This window comes from Acromyrmex echinatior, chromosome 13, assembly GCF_024713525.1.
Source record: "Acromyrmex echinatior isolate Ae372 chromosome 13, ASM2471352v2, whole genome shotgun sequence".
NCBI lineage: Eukaryota > Metazoa > Arthropoda > Insecta > Hymenoptera > Formicidae > Acromyrmex > Acromyrmex echinatior.
In genome coordinates this window covers 6,060,777-6,077,378 of record NC_141864.1, presented here as the reverse complement: position 1 = coordinate 6,077,378, position 16,602 = coordinate 6,060,777, and the positions used below count along the sequence as shown (strand labels likewise).

The window sequence follows — 16,602 nt, the reverse complement described above, 5'->3', positions numbered from 1 at the left end:
TATTTCTTTATGAACGCGGTGTACATTGAAGCTCAGAATATCCTTCTCTTCTTAGACATACACTCATATTTTCGCATAGAATTTATCGCAGGAAAACGGAACCCACTTACATGATGTTTAGAGCTCACGCGTTATTCCACTACATAATCTCCTTCATCCTCAAGGCGTTATTGAATGAATAAGAACATATATTATTACCACACAATAAAATATCTTTATTGCCCTTTGAAACCATATTTTTGTGGTTCAATGTGGCTCAAATGTCGTCCATGAATTTCTTATGAAAGGGACAATAAGCGCTTATTGCAAGATTCAAGTGTCAATTGTATCTGTATCTTCCGTACAAAATGATGGCCCAATATTATTATTATTTTGACACTTTCTATGATTTTAAAAAGAAATGAAATCTTGTTTCGGTTTACATTAAGTCTTTTTTTATTATGACATCTATAAAAATAGTATATTTATTTAATAAGATTTAATAAGATTTTAATCTCTAAAGAGAACAATTTAAATTTTTATCTTTTTGATATTATTTTTATACAAATATTTTAATATACGAGATGATAATGAAAATTATTATGATTATTATTTACGTGAGATTAAAATGGAACAGGAAAATATATCCGAGATAATTTCATCTTTTTTAATAAAAATGGTTTAATGAGAGATCGTCATTTCTACAAATTAACGTTCGATCTATGTTGCTCGTAAAAAAGCGATAATGCGACTAAAGTTAATGTCTTATCATTCTTTTTAATCCGATGATTAAATGAGAGAACTCACTTTCACTGCCGCGTATTTAGCAGCAGAAATGTGACAGTAACATTAAAAACAGGAAAATTAAACGGAAAGGTTTATGATTAGATAAAGAATAACTTTGTGCCTTTGTGTCTACATATACAAAATCGAGCAACTTTTACATCTATTTTGAAATAATTAAGAAGAAAAATGCAAATAATTATACTAACTATAGTGATAAAATGAAATTTATATTACGATAATAATAATTGCAAAACGACCTATCTAATATTTAGAATAGTAAAATCATTTTAGTATCTATTTCATTAGTTCTCTCATTTATGTCCCATATATCACAATGTATGACACATTGACATTAATTAATTATAATTAGAAATCATAGAATATTGCTTGGTATGCAATTTACCAGCGTATCAACTTTTACATACATTTACCGAACATATGATTAATATAATATTATAATTTACGTAACATACTAATTATTATATTACTAACGGTTATATATTATTTCAAATTTAAATTGCTCAAATTGGTCGTATTCTAATGCATTATTTAATCTTCTTATGCATTCACTCGATTGAAAACAGCAGAACTAATTTCGCAGTAAGTGCCGTTACAGCGTCGTAGTATTTACTTTGAGTTTTAGTTGGGAGACTAGCCGCAATGTAGAGAAGCAGATACAAGCTACTAAACCAGCAAGAACTCGATAGCCCCTATAAAACGGCTTCCTAAAATCAACGGCACGAACGTAATTTGTCCGTTTGGATTAAAATTTAAAGTCCGTAAGCGAGATAAGCGACCAAAGATATTCTGGCTTTCACTATCGGGTTTTTCACAAATCTTCGACTATATCTACCGATATAACTAAGAGTCTAAACAACTCTAAAATAGAAGTTAATTTCGGGACACGTTTACATTGTAAATTTCGCAATCGTCAACAAAGTTTGATGAACCGAACGCTAAAATCATAGAGAAGTTAAGTTAGAGAACTCAAACATAACGTTCCCTCGGAATATATACAAATTAATTAGAAGAGTGTTTTTTAGAAGTACAAACATAAGCTTTTTCATAAACACGTGACTCAAGAATTCACGTATGAAGTAACGTTTTTTTTAAATATAAATCAATATTTACCTATGGTTTACATAATTATTTAGCATATAAATGCAGATTTTTTTTTCTTTCTGTATATTTTCCTCAGTAGAGATGGGAATTAATACGTTACTTGCAATATTGTTACTATTACTTTTTTGTAATACAATTTAATAATGACGTTAAACTTTTTCAGACTAACAATAACGCCAAAGTTGAGGAAATCATTTTTTTAGAAGTAACTCGTTATTCATTGAAGAAAATAACTGATTGCTTTAATTGTTACATAACGAGTAATGAATTACTTTTCAAAAGTGACTTTTCCAACCTTGGCATTATCCTTAGTGTAAAAAATTGTAACGTTATTAGGGAGTTTTTGCAATACCGTTTATCCAGATACAGTGAATGTTAAAGTCAGATTATCTTCTTCTTAATGAAGAAACTAATAAAGAAACTATAACGTTTATATACCGTATTTGAATTCATGTTATTGCAAAAACTTTTTAATATCAAATATGTAAAAAGGAACGATAATGATAAGCGTTACAAGTAACGCGTTACTCTCTTCCATCAAATTTTGTTACTTCTGAAGACAATACGTTAAAAGTGGCATTACCGTTATCGTTATCAAAAAATTGTAATGTCATTATCATAATCGTAACTATAATTATAATTACGATTATGATAATAACATTATAATTTTTAATCTGCGCTCCAGTATTAGTGCACTTCTCGCCCTGATAAAATAAACGGCAAGATTCACGAAACGGCTTTAGCAATGGACAAAAACATGGCGATAATCCGTAAACCTTCTAGCATTTTTAAAGATAATAGTGTAAGTCTAAAAAGCGTTAGCCAATAGGAAAGTTATCGGCATTTCGGCTCAGATCAAAGAAATGCGCTACTTTTATTAATATAGAGCTTTAATGTAATATTGGCTTTAAATCGTACCTTTATTACTGTCAACTGAGTGGCCATTACGAGAAACTAGTACAATCAGAGAGGAAAGCTCATAATAATCATAGTTTGTAATAAGCGTCATAATTGAAGTGCAGATTGTCCGCCGAACTGTTCGCTAACTGTCATCACTAAGATAGCGCGACATTGTATTGAATTACAGCAATCGACGTTCAGTTCAAGGATAATCAAGATCGTCCGGCATTGATAGAAGAAATAAGAGATTTCTCATGTCGTAATCACTGTAATGAAAATAATCGATAATAAATTTTATTCATGCAGTTAACGTCCAATTTAATTTGTTTCGATAGAAATTATTCTAACGAAATCTGTGAAACTAAAATAAGTAGTTATTTTTTGCTGAAAAAAATTAGTGGCTTCTTCATGGAAATATTGTATTTTAAGAACATTCTATATACAAAACGATCAATTGCGTACATTATTCTATTCATCTATTTATGGGATACTGTTCACCATAACGCTATCGGCGACGAGACAAAGTGGATGAAATGAACCGAAATATCCTTTTGCATTCTATTCTCAGCGTTTCTTGGTTATTTTACGCGTTTGATGGCGCCTGTTTCGAGTAAACGGCATAAAGATAGAACCGAAATCAAGGCCGGTTCCGCTTTATTACAGCGGTGTTCGAACGTGCTATCGATTGTTTGCACTTTAACCGTGCTTCGACAAAGGCTAACAGCAACGAGTATCGTACCTCGTTGTCGTTCTTGCAGGTCACAGTTTGTCGGGTTCTCTTTATTTTTAGCGATGTTTTATTTCCCCAGTGACATTTAGGTATTTTTCATTCTATAACGTTTACTACATGAAACAGGCAATCCTGCGAAGGCAACAATTTGCGACATACAGCCGAGCAACGAAAGGCTCGCGTTCTTTCGATAGCTTTTTTCGATTTCTTTGTACATATTGAAGCTACTTTGTTATTTATGATGCATACCACAAAGAGATATCAAACGTTCAAAGTATATATCCGATAGAATACAGTATTGACAAAAATAATAAGCGAGGTGAATCTTGTTAAACTTAATGGTTGTAATTGGATTTGTTATGAAAGTACTTACTTCATTATCATTTATTTGAAAAATGAAATAGAAACTTTAAACTCTGGATATCCAGATAGTAAAGTTTTGATAGAGAAGTAGCAGATATCTTAATTAAAAGAAACTAAATTAAAAAATGAAACCATAAATTATCAAGATCAAATCATAACATTTTCGTGCCTCTCTTACTCGAGTTATCTTTCTTAACAAAGAAAGTTGAGAATTTCAAAATTTTTACGTTGTAACAGTTCTTTTTTCCGTTACACATACCATTTTTTTATTTCGTCAAGTCACGATTCTCTTCGATAAATTGCGTTACAGTAACTTATACAGAATGTTCTGGAAACTCATGATACAACCGGGAAGGAGGATTCTACACGAAAAAATAAGTCGAAAACGTAGAATAAGATATTTTTATATAAGACTTTGTTTTCAGGCGACATTCTTAACAATTTATAAAGTAATAAAGTTCATCGTGAATATCTTGTTTTATTGTATATTCTTGATTATTAATATACAATACATACAAATATGAGCAAAGATAATTGAGCAAAGTCAATTTTCTCGTAAGCCTCACATGAAAAAAAATTTAAAAAGAAGACTGTTCTACATAAAGTATTATAATAAAATTGTAAAACGTGCACTAAGAGTCCAAATGCAGTTTACAGAGCGTGCAGATATGTAATAACAATACAAAATGTTTATTTATTAAATATTTATAAAATCCTTAAAATTCAATTGAAATTACCTTACAAAAATAAACATTTCAATTTCACTTCAAACCTTTAGCGTAAAAAAATCAATTTATATGAAAAAAATTATTCTATGACTTTCATGAAGTTTAATGACTTTCATAAGTCTTTTTTTAAAATCTCTTTGAAGTTTTATAACTTTTATCTTATGCCTTATTTTTCATGTAGACTCACTCCCTTCGCGATCGAATCACGTTTTCCAGAACATTATGTATGTAGCACTTGTAATGCTTCACAAGGCGAGTTCCTTCTACGCACGCATATAAGAATATATTTATATGCGTCGCTTCTCCAAGTCAAGTAAATTCGAACGAGACTCGAATACGGTAGAAAATTAAATGCAGCAGCTACGTCTTTCTATACGTGGCATCATATCGATTGAGTCCTTTAGAATAATACCTATAATAAAGCTGATTCTTGTTCCCACAGTGCACAGCAATTGAATCTGTCAGGCCTCAATCGAGCGAGTTTGTATAAGTACATGAATGATGTACGCGTAACGAGGAGATGTCGTCCGTTCGCGATGCAAGTTCAGCAGTGCCTGTCAGTTCAGAATGCCGATCATGATATAGTTTATCTCGTGGCTTCTTTACAGTCACTTTTATCGGTGATACTCTTAATGATTATAAAACCGACGAAGTGCCATCGATGATCGTGCCTTTTTGCATTTCACGATCGGTTGCGTCGAGGACCGAGCGCGAACGTTGAGATATCGTGAAGAAACATACTTTAACTTTTTACACCACGAGCAGAAGAATTAGATATGCTATTCAATGTGCTCGCTTTAAAAATTTTGAAGTAAATTCTCTTTTAAAATGCACATTTGGGATAGAATATAATTATAAAATATTCTTTTCAACGAATGGTTTAACTCGTAAAAGTAATTGTTTTACAAGGTAGGCATACAGTTATTTGTTACACTTTTATTAAATTAACTTTAAAAACCGTTAAAATCTATTATTTAACGTTTTCTGCTCAGCCAGTTTGTATATCTTATTTGTATATACAAATTATTCTCTTTACAAGTATATAATGATAAAAATGTTATTATTTGTATAGTGTATTGAATTGTTTATTGTTTACTTGATGTTATTTTAATTTTTTATGCCATTCAAAATTTTACATTCAAATGGCATTTATTTATTTACGAGTCTTTTAAAAATTTCGATAACGTTGGTCACTTACAGTGACCATCAGAGCGCCACTAAAAGTCAAGCGCATATCACCGACGACGACCATTACAGTCAGCGTGTCAATTACTTGAACGTGAATTAGGATAGCAATTTATTTTGTTATTAAAAAATTTCGGTTGTATTATATATAACATTTAGAAACAACTGACGATATAACATTACCTTAGATTGATTAGAAAGCTGTACACATGTAACTATATTATGGCTGAATAAAGTGACACAAAGCATCTATAATGTTATTTAAAATAAAATAATATTTTTAGTGAGGGAGTTTTAAGAATAAATCCAAGTAAAATGATTATGCAAGCCTTCGAAAATGTATTAGATTAATGTTATTTGATACACGAAAGAACGAATAGTTGGAGTAATTATTTCGTATAACAGCTGAGAGAACACACTGCAAGCAATGCATTTGATGCATTAACTTATATCTGTGTGAAGTGGAACAGATTTAGTCAAATATGTATACATTATAAATACGTAACTCCATATGAAACGAGTTATCAATAAGTAAAAAGTGACTGTAGCGTAAAATAATTTCTTTATCTTGTTTGTATTTTGTTTTAATGTTTTATCTAATTTCTTTAAATTACTTTATTCAAACAAATTTGTTGAAATTTAAACTTTTCATCGAACAACATAAGTATCCGCTCAATGAACATATAAATTTAAATAAATATTTTTATACTTTTTGACACTTGATAAGCTAATTGTATATAATAAAATTTTATATGTGGATTTTAACGAGTCAGAATTAAAATTTGAACAACGCATTGCATTGTTCATCTTTAATCTTATCGTTATTTATTGTTATAACAATTCAACGCTGAAACTTCTCTCTGTGAAAATTTTGCTGCTGTTTTTTGATTATTGCTATTACGGTGAACGCTCGCGTGCGCAGCCACGCCGCCATTTTGCCATGATAGAATTATCACGATAATCAAGTTAAGTCCATTCGTGTAACTTTGTTAATGCGATAACAGGAACCACTGCTCTCACGCAGACCGAACTATATGGGCAACGAACAACATCTCACCATCTCACCTATGATTGACATCACTGATTAAAATCCAATTGAGAACTATTAATGAAGCTATTAAATAATAAACACTGTGTACAGGCACGCGCGTGAATGTGAATAGAAGTAAACAAAACGCGAACTTGAATATAATTCTCTCCTTATGTCAAATAAATAAGATATCACAGATGAAGGAAGACATATACTTTAAAATTGAACTATTTTATTTGATATTGATACAAGAAAATTGTAATCATAAATTGTTACAACAAAATTTACAAATTTTCTTAAAATAAAAATTCTAATAACATTTTAAACTAATGTTATAAGAATTATTTGAAACTATTTTAACATTCAAAAAATGAATTTTTCATGATATAGAAAATAGTGTAAAATATTGATATGTTTAAATAAATTTGGTGTGATGTGAAAAAGGACAATAATAGTTAGGAATTTGAAAGTCTTTAAACGAATTCAGGAAACGAACCATAGCATTATTTTATGAAGTAGTATGAAGATAACTTTAATAAATGATAGCATCTCGTAAGCCTCTTATGAACGATATCTGTTGCCGTTTTTCTTTAGGTGGAAGAATCGACCATGCTCACCATTACAACAACGCTTATCGTGCCCTGGACGAAACTCTAGCGCTGGAGGAAGCCGTTGAGGCAGTTATGAAGGAGGTCGATCTCACGGAAACACTCCTTGTGGTAACAGCGGATCACTCGCACGTATTAACCCTTGGTGGACTGGCAACACTTCGTGGGAATCCCATATTCGGTGAGCCACATATTTCGCCCTTATGTTAGTACATTGTATCCGCCATTGAGCTTGAATGGAGCATTTCTGGTTCTTGGAATAGATGCAACAATAAATGTATCAATAAATAACTGGTTAAAATAATAAGAAAGAGAAAAAGATTTAAAAAATGATCAAATATAAAATTATATTCGTTAACTTTTTTTATCTTGAACTATAAGATTAAATTTAAATTTTCCTTAAATTTATACAAAAATATACTATTTTTTAAGTGACGAAATAACGATTTGTTTATTAAATGATGTTTACACTAATTAAAAATTGATAATACTACAAATTTTTACTTTTGAAGTGTATAATTATCATTTCCTATGATTACAAAAATAAATGTAGATTTAATGATTATTTATTAAATATTAATGATGATAAACACTTTATTTTTGCGTCTATCCTATTTTTAATCCACAATTAAATTATATTCATAAATCAAAGATACAAATGAGTATACACTCATCAGCACGATCTTGCTGCGTTCTTTTTTTTTCTGTGATTGAACTCGAAATATTTCAAGATTTCATATATAATATCTTGATATTTATTTCTTTTATTCGGATTTGTCGTTTAAGCTTTAGAGCGAATACTGTATCTCTGTCTGAATTAATAAAATCTGTGCGATCCAGACGACCAGTTCCAGCTGTCGTAACTCTTCCCACTGTTTAAAAAGAAAGCGTTCCTTTCCATTGTTGCCTGGGTCTCGACTTCCAATATCCGGGAGGGATGCGCCGGCAACCGACTTTTGCCCCGAAAAGCTGCCTCGCAGGAAACATTATTGAATCACCCGCGCGAATTAATCGAATGAATTGCCAGGAGTCTATGTTGTCGGCAGAGCTTAAGCGCAGCTTACACGGCGCTTTCTATAATCATTAACCAAGTATAGGCAACTTAAGCTAGAGCTCGGTGCTTTACGATTTAACTCATTTGCGGAACTTCGACAAATTTAATAAACACTTTTGATTGTTTTGAAACCGTTGATTGCACGTTTCTCCACGGAAAAAGTAATAAGAAATAAACGATGATAACAGCTACAAATAAGTTAGCAGATGCGACCACTTTTAATAAAACATAAAGTAAAGAATAAAAACAAGAACTATTCGTTTAAGCAGAATATGATGTTTAAAAAGTACCACGCTTATTGTCAGGATTTTTTTAACATAGTATGTCTTCACTTTCAAGTTGCAGGAAAATTGAAGAACTTTATTGGAAGATAAGAGAATTTCAAAAAATATCGAAACTGTTAAAGGTACATCGAGTACTTTAGATTTTTACAAATTGGCCCGCTAATTAAACCGAAATACTTTTACTCTGTAAAATAATGGTAAAATACCGTACTATATGCTGCAAGTTCTGACACAAAAATGACAGTTCGCGCGGTTATCTAGTTTTAGCATCTAACTGACAGTTCATTGAAATTCTATCAAAACCCGCGCTTTGATGGATTATTTTCTGTTACAACTAATTTTCTGTAACATCCTGATAAAAGTGACTACCTTATTCCAGGTTCCTAATCTCCAGTAAAATCTCCCTTAGCGCAATATATTTTTGCTGAACACTGAGGAAAATGGATTCTGATTGAAAATGGAACGAATCAGAAGTTTCTGATTATATCGGAATACCGGTTATCTCAATTAAAATTTAGTAAATTTAATCAGCAAATTCTAATTCGTCCAACTAGAATTAATTCAACCAAACCTTTTTCTCGGTGAACTTTTGACATATTTTCGGATAAACGCGCTATTTGCCTACAAACGAAAATGTCGTGTGATCCGCTTTATGGAGATCGTCCTTCGGAACAACTCATTCCTTTCGTTTCTTTCGATTACCCATTTTCTTTTGCCGACTATTAGCCAATAAATGAAGAACAGACTTTGCGTTTTGTTTCATTTTTTAATTAGAAATGGTGTGTTCAGTGTAGAATGATATATTATAAGCTACTCTGAGATGTTCAGAAAGTATTTTTTATTGTTAATTTATATGGTGCAAAAACATAGACGTTTTAAAGTGCATTATGATTTTTTACTAAAAATAAACAAAATGCATTTGTTTAACATTTTTAGCATTTTTGTTAAGTAATTTTGTTTAATATATTTAATATTCTACTGATTGACATATTGTTATTTTCTGAAAAGTGCGTAGTTTTCTTGTGTGCGTAGTTTCTTTCTTTCTCGTTTTCTGAAAATTACAAATTTTGAACAAAACGCATTTTAAAAGTCTGCTCCTCAAATGACGACATATCTATCCATAGCGAACGACGCGAAAATGTTCAATCGTCGGCAATCAAAAGTGAACTCTGCTCGTCCGTGACAACTTTTTCGCGACGTTAAATTCGGCATGACCGTTTGTCTCTCCTTCTGTGTGTGTCGTGGTGCCAGGTGTTGACTCGAGATTCACAACGGACGTTAACGTTCATGTCGCAATTCAATACTGAATAAGCGACGCGAGCACACTGTTTTATGAGGACGCGAGTTCGTTCCCATCAAGTAGAGGAAGGTCCGTTCCGTCCTTTCCAGGAGGACAGTTCTGGATTCAATAAGATCCAATCTACTTGGACAACTTCATGACGGCACCCGTCCGTTGACGATTCGCTCAGTCGCGGTTAAATTGAATCGTTGGAAAACGTAAGGATGGCTTTTTCGGCTGACCGTACATGAAATAGCAAAAGGGCTCGCTCGTCTAGTCTATCTGAAAGCAATTGAAAAAAAAAAATAAAATAAAATAATCCCGGCCTGAAGCGCTTCCGTTTTCCGAAATTCGCCGATCCAGAATATTATCGTATATTTCTGTACTTCGTTCCCAAAAAATTGTCGAACATCCTGTTGCACCATTGAGAAATTAATCCGGTTACAATCCGTTTGTATGACTTTGCCTTTATTACGAAGGATTATTGTTTTACGGAGCGTGTTATGTGAAATTTGATATACATACTTTTATTTGTCAATTTTTATTTTGTTTTCTTTTTTCATAAACAATGCAAACATATATTTTCGTTCCAAAATCAAAACTAACGAATTGAAAAACACATACCTAAAATAATCAAAATTTTTATTTTGTTTTGTAATTTTCGGTTATAAATGAATTAATTCTAAATTAGTGTGAAAAGTTTGTTATACTTATCGAGTAAAGAGTTAAAATAAAATTTTATCAAAATTAAAACAAAATTTCCACGCGCTTCAATATACTTTTTATCTCCTTTTTTATCCCGCGAGAAAAATTTGTCAATTCCTCTTTTGAATAACTTTGGATTTCTAGTTTTATTTAATACAGAGGTTGACAAAAATGATAAATTACTTAACAGTATCTCTACTGTACAGTATTTATATAATAAACATTTCTGACACCCGATAAATTGAAGAGAAGAGTAGCACATGACCGTTAATGCAGATCGTTTATTATGTAGAGTGGTATTCAGAATTCGGAGACAGTTTTAACAAAGAGATGCACGTTTATGCGAGTAGTGCAATAATTTTTAAGTATATTGATATTGCAAACTTGCGTTCCGTAAATTTTCCAACCGATCCACGATGAATTAACTGAAATTACTCGAGTGGAAGATATCCAATAATGCAATCCCTCATCATGATTATACTCAATAACATTCCGCATGATTTAATAGAAATTTATATCTATGCTTGATAGCAAACATAATCTATACGAGATAGCTTTGTTAATTAAATAGGTCACTATACGAGCCGACTGACGCTGTGACCTGACGCGGCTATTTAGCAATTAATTAGGAATGTTTTGTAAAATGGACTAAAGAAAGTTTTATTAATATATACGAATCCAAATGTGGCCATATCAAGACCAAATTAACAAAAATGACGCGAAAAACCATAATTTTAAAAGTTGTTATGACATTGTAATACCAACAATAAATTTATTATCTAAATTTTGTAATTTTATGTAAAAGTATCAATTTATAGCTTTAGAACACATTTTGTTTCGCTTTGGATTTTTTTGTTTTCAAAAACGAAAAATTATGTTGAAACAAAACAAAATGTAGTTTAAAAATAAAATTTGTTGCTTTTGCATAACACTAACAAATTTTAGAAAAAAACTACTGCTATAACGTTCATTAAAACACTTAAAATTTTTGACTCTTTTAATGCCATTTTTTGCAAAATTTTGATATAATCAAATTTGCACAACAGATTTAATTTAGAATAATGATGGTCAGCAGATTAAAATTGAAAAATATATCCGAAATGACAATTTATACTTGTGAAAAAAATAACATTGAACAGAATTTACTTTTATCACTAAATAAAAAATCATATTACGTTCAAATAAATAAGACGATATCAATATATTACTTCGAAAAGTAATTTATACTCTGCTCCAGTCGTTATGTAATCGATATATCTCGCAGAAAGGCTCACGCCGATTCCACTTTTCCCATTCGTATTGATTGCCATCAATAAATAGCGGTTGTCGAACCTCGCAGTTTGTTCACTGCACCGAAAACACGGTATTGGACGCTTTTAATTTTTGGCACGTCAAATTTCGTTTGCATTTATAATTGAAAAAAAATCGGGTAACGCTATATGGACGTATCGGTGTCACCCATTTCTGGACGGTGCGCCAATGCCGACCAACATTCAGCTCGAATTAGATGTGATATTGTGCAATTTCGTTTCTAAATTAAAACCATGAATATTTTCATATTTGAGAAGTGAATATAACACCCAGAAATTCTATCGGTGTTCCGTAATTACACACTCGTCATAGGAAAAGTTGTCACGTAGCCATAAGGCTCTGCATCGCGTAAATTATGTAGAAAAGTTCGCATTTCTTTACGCGAAAAATTTAAATTTGTCACTTGATCTAAATAAAGGCTCGAAATTGAAAAGCTTAACTTCATCCTAACTATACCGTAATGCAATTCGTGAGTTGCCGCAACAGCGGTTTCGCATCATTTCGGTAAAATGTGTTTGTCGCATCGAAATTTCGAAATGAGAATTTTACGCGAGGTATTTTGCATATAATAAAAGTAATGAATGTAAGCAGGAACGTTAAATCATGCGGTTGATGCTGCGATAAAATATGATATGAAGGAAATGTCTGATGTAGGGATCGGGTTTTTGTTCCGCAACATCACGCGTCTATGTTGACGTCACAACGAGGTAAATCAAAATGAATATGCAGTTGTTCTTATATTCATACCAAGCATTATAATCGCGACGAGTATTCCAGGTGAGACCTGACCTGGGAGAATTTAAAGTGAAATTAACGAGATAGACAGCCGTATTCGAGATAACATAGAATACTCATGCTGCTGCAAGTTATACGGATATAAATGTTCATAAATGTCTTTTCTTACAAGTAGAAATATTTGAACAGATAATATGTAATATCTATTTACTAAGTCAACAATTTTACCAATCTTCATTAGATTTTTCAAAAAAATTGCTGGCAAACATATTGAGATGCTGACATATCAATAGTTTTTTATTAAAAACGGAACGCTTTTGCTGTTAAATTAAATTAAATTTCGCAAAATAAATTGAATCAACCGTAAGGTATTTTAGCAATTTATTTAATATTCATTATATATAATATTTATTTGAATTTATTATTTGAACAACTTAATCCTAGTATAGTATTCGTGGGTTCAACGTACTCTATGCGATTTTTTATATTACTGTAACTTTTTTATAATATAATTTGAAAACTCGAATTATGGCTGAAAAAAAACTTTAACTATCCATAGATAAGCTTGCAAAGGTATTTTCTTTTTGCGTCATTCTTGATGTAAGAATGCACGAAAGTTCAAAGAAGGTACTTGAGATTTATGTGATTAGCTTATTAAATTTTTGACGTACTGGGTACTCCTTTTTTATTAAATATTACTGGTTTTTTATTAAATATTATGTTTATTGAGTTTTGGATACTATAAAAATAAGTACATGAAAATGTAAAACTAAAAAGAATTATATTATATTTAAATTTAATAAGTAGTAGAAATTTTATAATTTCTGTTAATCTTCGGAGATCACTCGGTCGGGATTTATTGCTTTAGAGCGAATGTTGCATCATCCTCTAAATTCTAATAAATTTAATTATATATACTATAATAATATTTATACGTGTACAATTCTTTATCTACTTATATTATTACTCTTTTATATTGTTCAAATAATAAAATTTTATTTATTAATTGTGTAAACTTAAAATATTTAGTCTTAAAAAATGTTGATTTTTGATAGTTCAAATAATTATACTTTTTTGAGCGATTCATATCGTACTATTTTTTTTTGTTAATCCAAAGAGTCAACTAAAGAAATCCTACGAATTTTTGCTTGAACATTAAATTTAAAAATTTGAGAATTTTTTATTCAAAATAGTCATTTTTTGCGAATTTTTCCAATAAAATTTCTTTGAAGTATTGTAATTAATTGAAAATAAAATATTATTTATTTGATTCATATTTATCTGTCTTTGTCTGACTCGAGTTATAAATTTCACACGTATTATGAAACGTGTATTTTTAAAATACATATATTTAGTTGAAAGATATAGCGTGACAAAGTTGCAGCATTTCACAAACTTGGTGTTATAAAGAAAGTAACCAAAAATAACAATATCATATATACTAGGGTTAATAATTAAATCCTATAATAATTAAATCTTATAACCTTACAAAATAATATATGTTAATAATAATTATATAAGAACACAATCACTGTCTTGTCCTTCCTTAAAGCATACAATATGAGCTTGATGTATATCTTTAAGCATATAACATGAGTTTAATGAATATCGTTTAAATACAATTCAATACATAATTTAACAAGTATAATATGAGCCATTGTTGGAAAATTCGGTCAATTATCACGCATCGAATAACGTTGTGCTTTAATCTCGGTACATTTTCGGTAATCTTGTTATCTTATTGATCAAGATTTGTCACCATCGTTGTTCAAACATTTACGGACAACAATTGTAGATTTTAGATACAACTTATCTTTGATGTTAAACTGTCTTTGACAGTGTAAACTCTATACTTTAGAAATTTGTTTTTATTATCTCATCGTTCGCAGTTAATGTCACTTAATAACTGCCCGGAAAGAACCCGATTAAATCAATGGAGCGATGTGAAGAACGTATTTCATCAAAAATTGTGATTGGCCCTTTTATAAAAAAAAAAAAAAATGTCCAATCGACGACATCAATTAAAAATAACATTAACATTATAATTATCATGTAATACTATTATAGTATTTTATATATATATATATATATATTTATATTGTGTTAATTAAAAAATTATATATACCTATGTATGTATATAACGTTGATATCATTTTTAACTGATATCAACTGATATAGTGACATTTTTGACTGGATCTGAAGTGTAAAATTATGTTAATCTAAACGTAAACGACACGATTTATAACGGAAGTGATATACGTATGACTTTCATAATTATCATTCATATCATTTTATATGCTTTTTTATATTTATGTGTTTTTTTATTCAACAACTTGTGATATTACTCATTGAATATTATGCTTTCTGTTTTCCGATAACTCCGATAACTTCCAATATATTACGTCACTAAGCAATAATTGCTTATTACATTCTATAATAAGAAAAATATTAAAGCTGAATTAATTAGCTCAAGAAATTAGAAATAGAAGATGAAATGAAGAATGAAGAAATAAAAATAAAATTTTAAAATTTCAATTTATTCACTATTATATATCTTAGACGTATACTGTGACGTCACAAGTAAAAAAACACAATAAAAAACTATTATAAATTATATTTACATCGAAATATTTTTCAATAAAACAACATCTGCAATTAATAAAATAGATTTATAAAATATATCAAAATCTTCTTGGTTCATTAAATTAAATCATATTTATTTCTTTGATATATAATTATTTATTAATTAACAAAACAAAAGTAGAATTTTCGATACATTTTACAAATCGAATCGATTGTAAATGTTGTTTTATTGAAATATTTCCATATTAAATATATTTTGCGAATTTTTATTGTATATTTTCTCGTTTTTGAGTCATAATCTGGAAGTGATTAGTAAACAAGAGTGTTAAGAAATACAATAGCAATAAGTTTAAAGTCTAGAAAAACAGATAACAATATTATAATACACATGTGACGCGATGACAGCATATTCCTTCCCTAGTAACACAGAAATTATGTAGGACTAAATTTCGGATTTTGGTATGTAAAAATTATTCTTATAAAATACAATACTGAAGTACACCCGTCACTATTTTCAACTATCAAGAGGAATTCAATGTAATCGACCTTCTCTAGCTGTGCTATAAATTGTCTTCAGTGACGCCAATTGTCTCCGTTGAGAGATTAAGATGGTCCATGTTGTTCGGAATAGCAACACACACACACACACACACACACACACACACACACACACACACACACACACAAAATATTTAAAATACTTAGCGTACTTGTCGATAATAACAAATATATATAATAAATACATTTAAATGCTGAAGCTGGCTTATATCAATAAAATTAATCCATCTAGCTTATATCGTCATTTTTAACTTCACAATTATAACATTTTACGGAATGTTACGGAATACTTTCATCAGTTAATCGAGTAATAATACTTAATGCAGTACTTAACTATTTAAGTCATTTGAACTACTTGAGACTTTGAGTTTTTGCATTTGTATCAACATATTTAATATCGTAAACCAACTTATCGTGCCATAAGTTCTAAACGAAAAGAAATGGTACATAATGTACGTTATTAAAAAAGTTTTTTCTCAAAGGAATTTTTTTTAATATATGCTATATAACTTTTCTATTTAACTTTTTCACATTACAATCCTAAAAATGTTAAACTGGATCATGTAGGATAGTTTTCCTTCTAGATTTCGCTTTATAGTAGAAAAAATGTCAGAATTAAAAATTCTGAAATTTCATGTATCATACAATTTTTCTGTATCATA

General features: G+C 30.1%; 1 protein-coding gene across 2 annotated transcripts in view; it reads left to right on the top strand.

Moving 5' to 3' along the window:
* LOC105150895 (alkaline phosphatase) overlaps positions 1 to 16,602 on the top strand; it is a 222,590-nt gene that overhangs the window by 173,630 nt on the left and 32,358 nt on the right. For both annotated transcript variants that reach the window (XM_011064273.2, XM_087412896.1), the window contains exon 7: positions 7,418 to 7,612. In XM_011064273.2, coding sequence (XP_011062575.1) covers positions 7,418 to 7,612 — 195 coding nt within the window. The remainder of the gene's footprint in view (positions 1 to 7,417; positions 7,613 to 16,602) is intronic.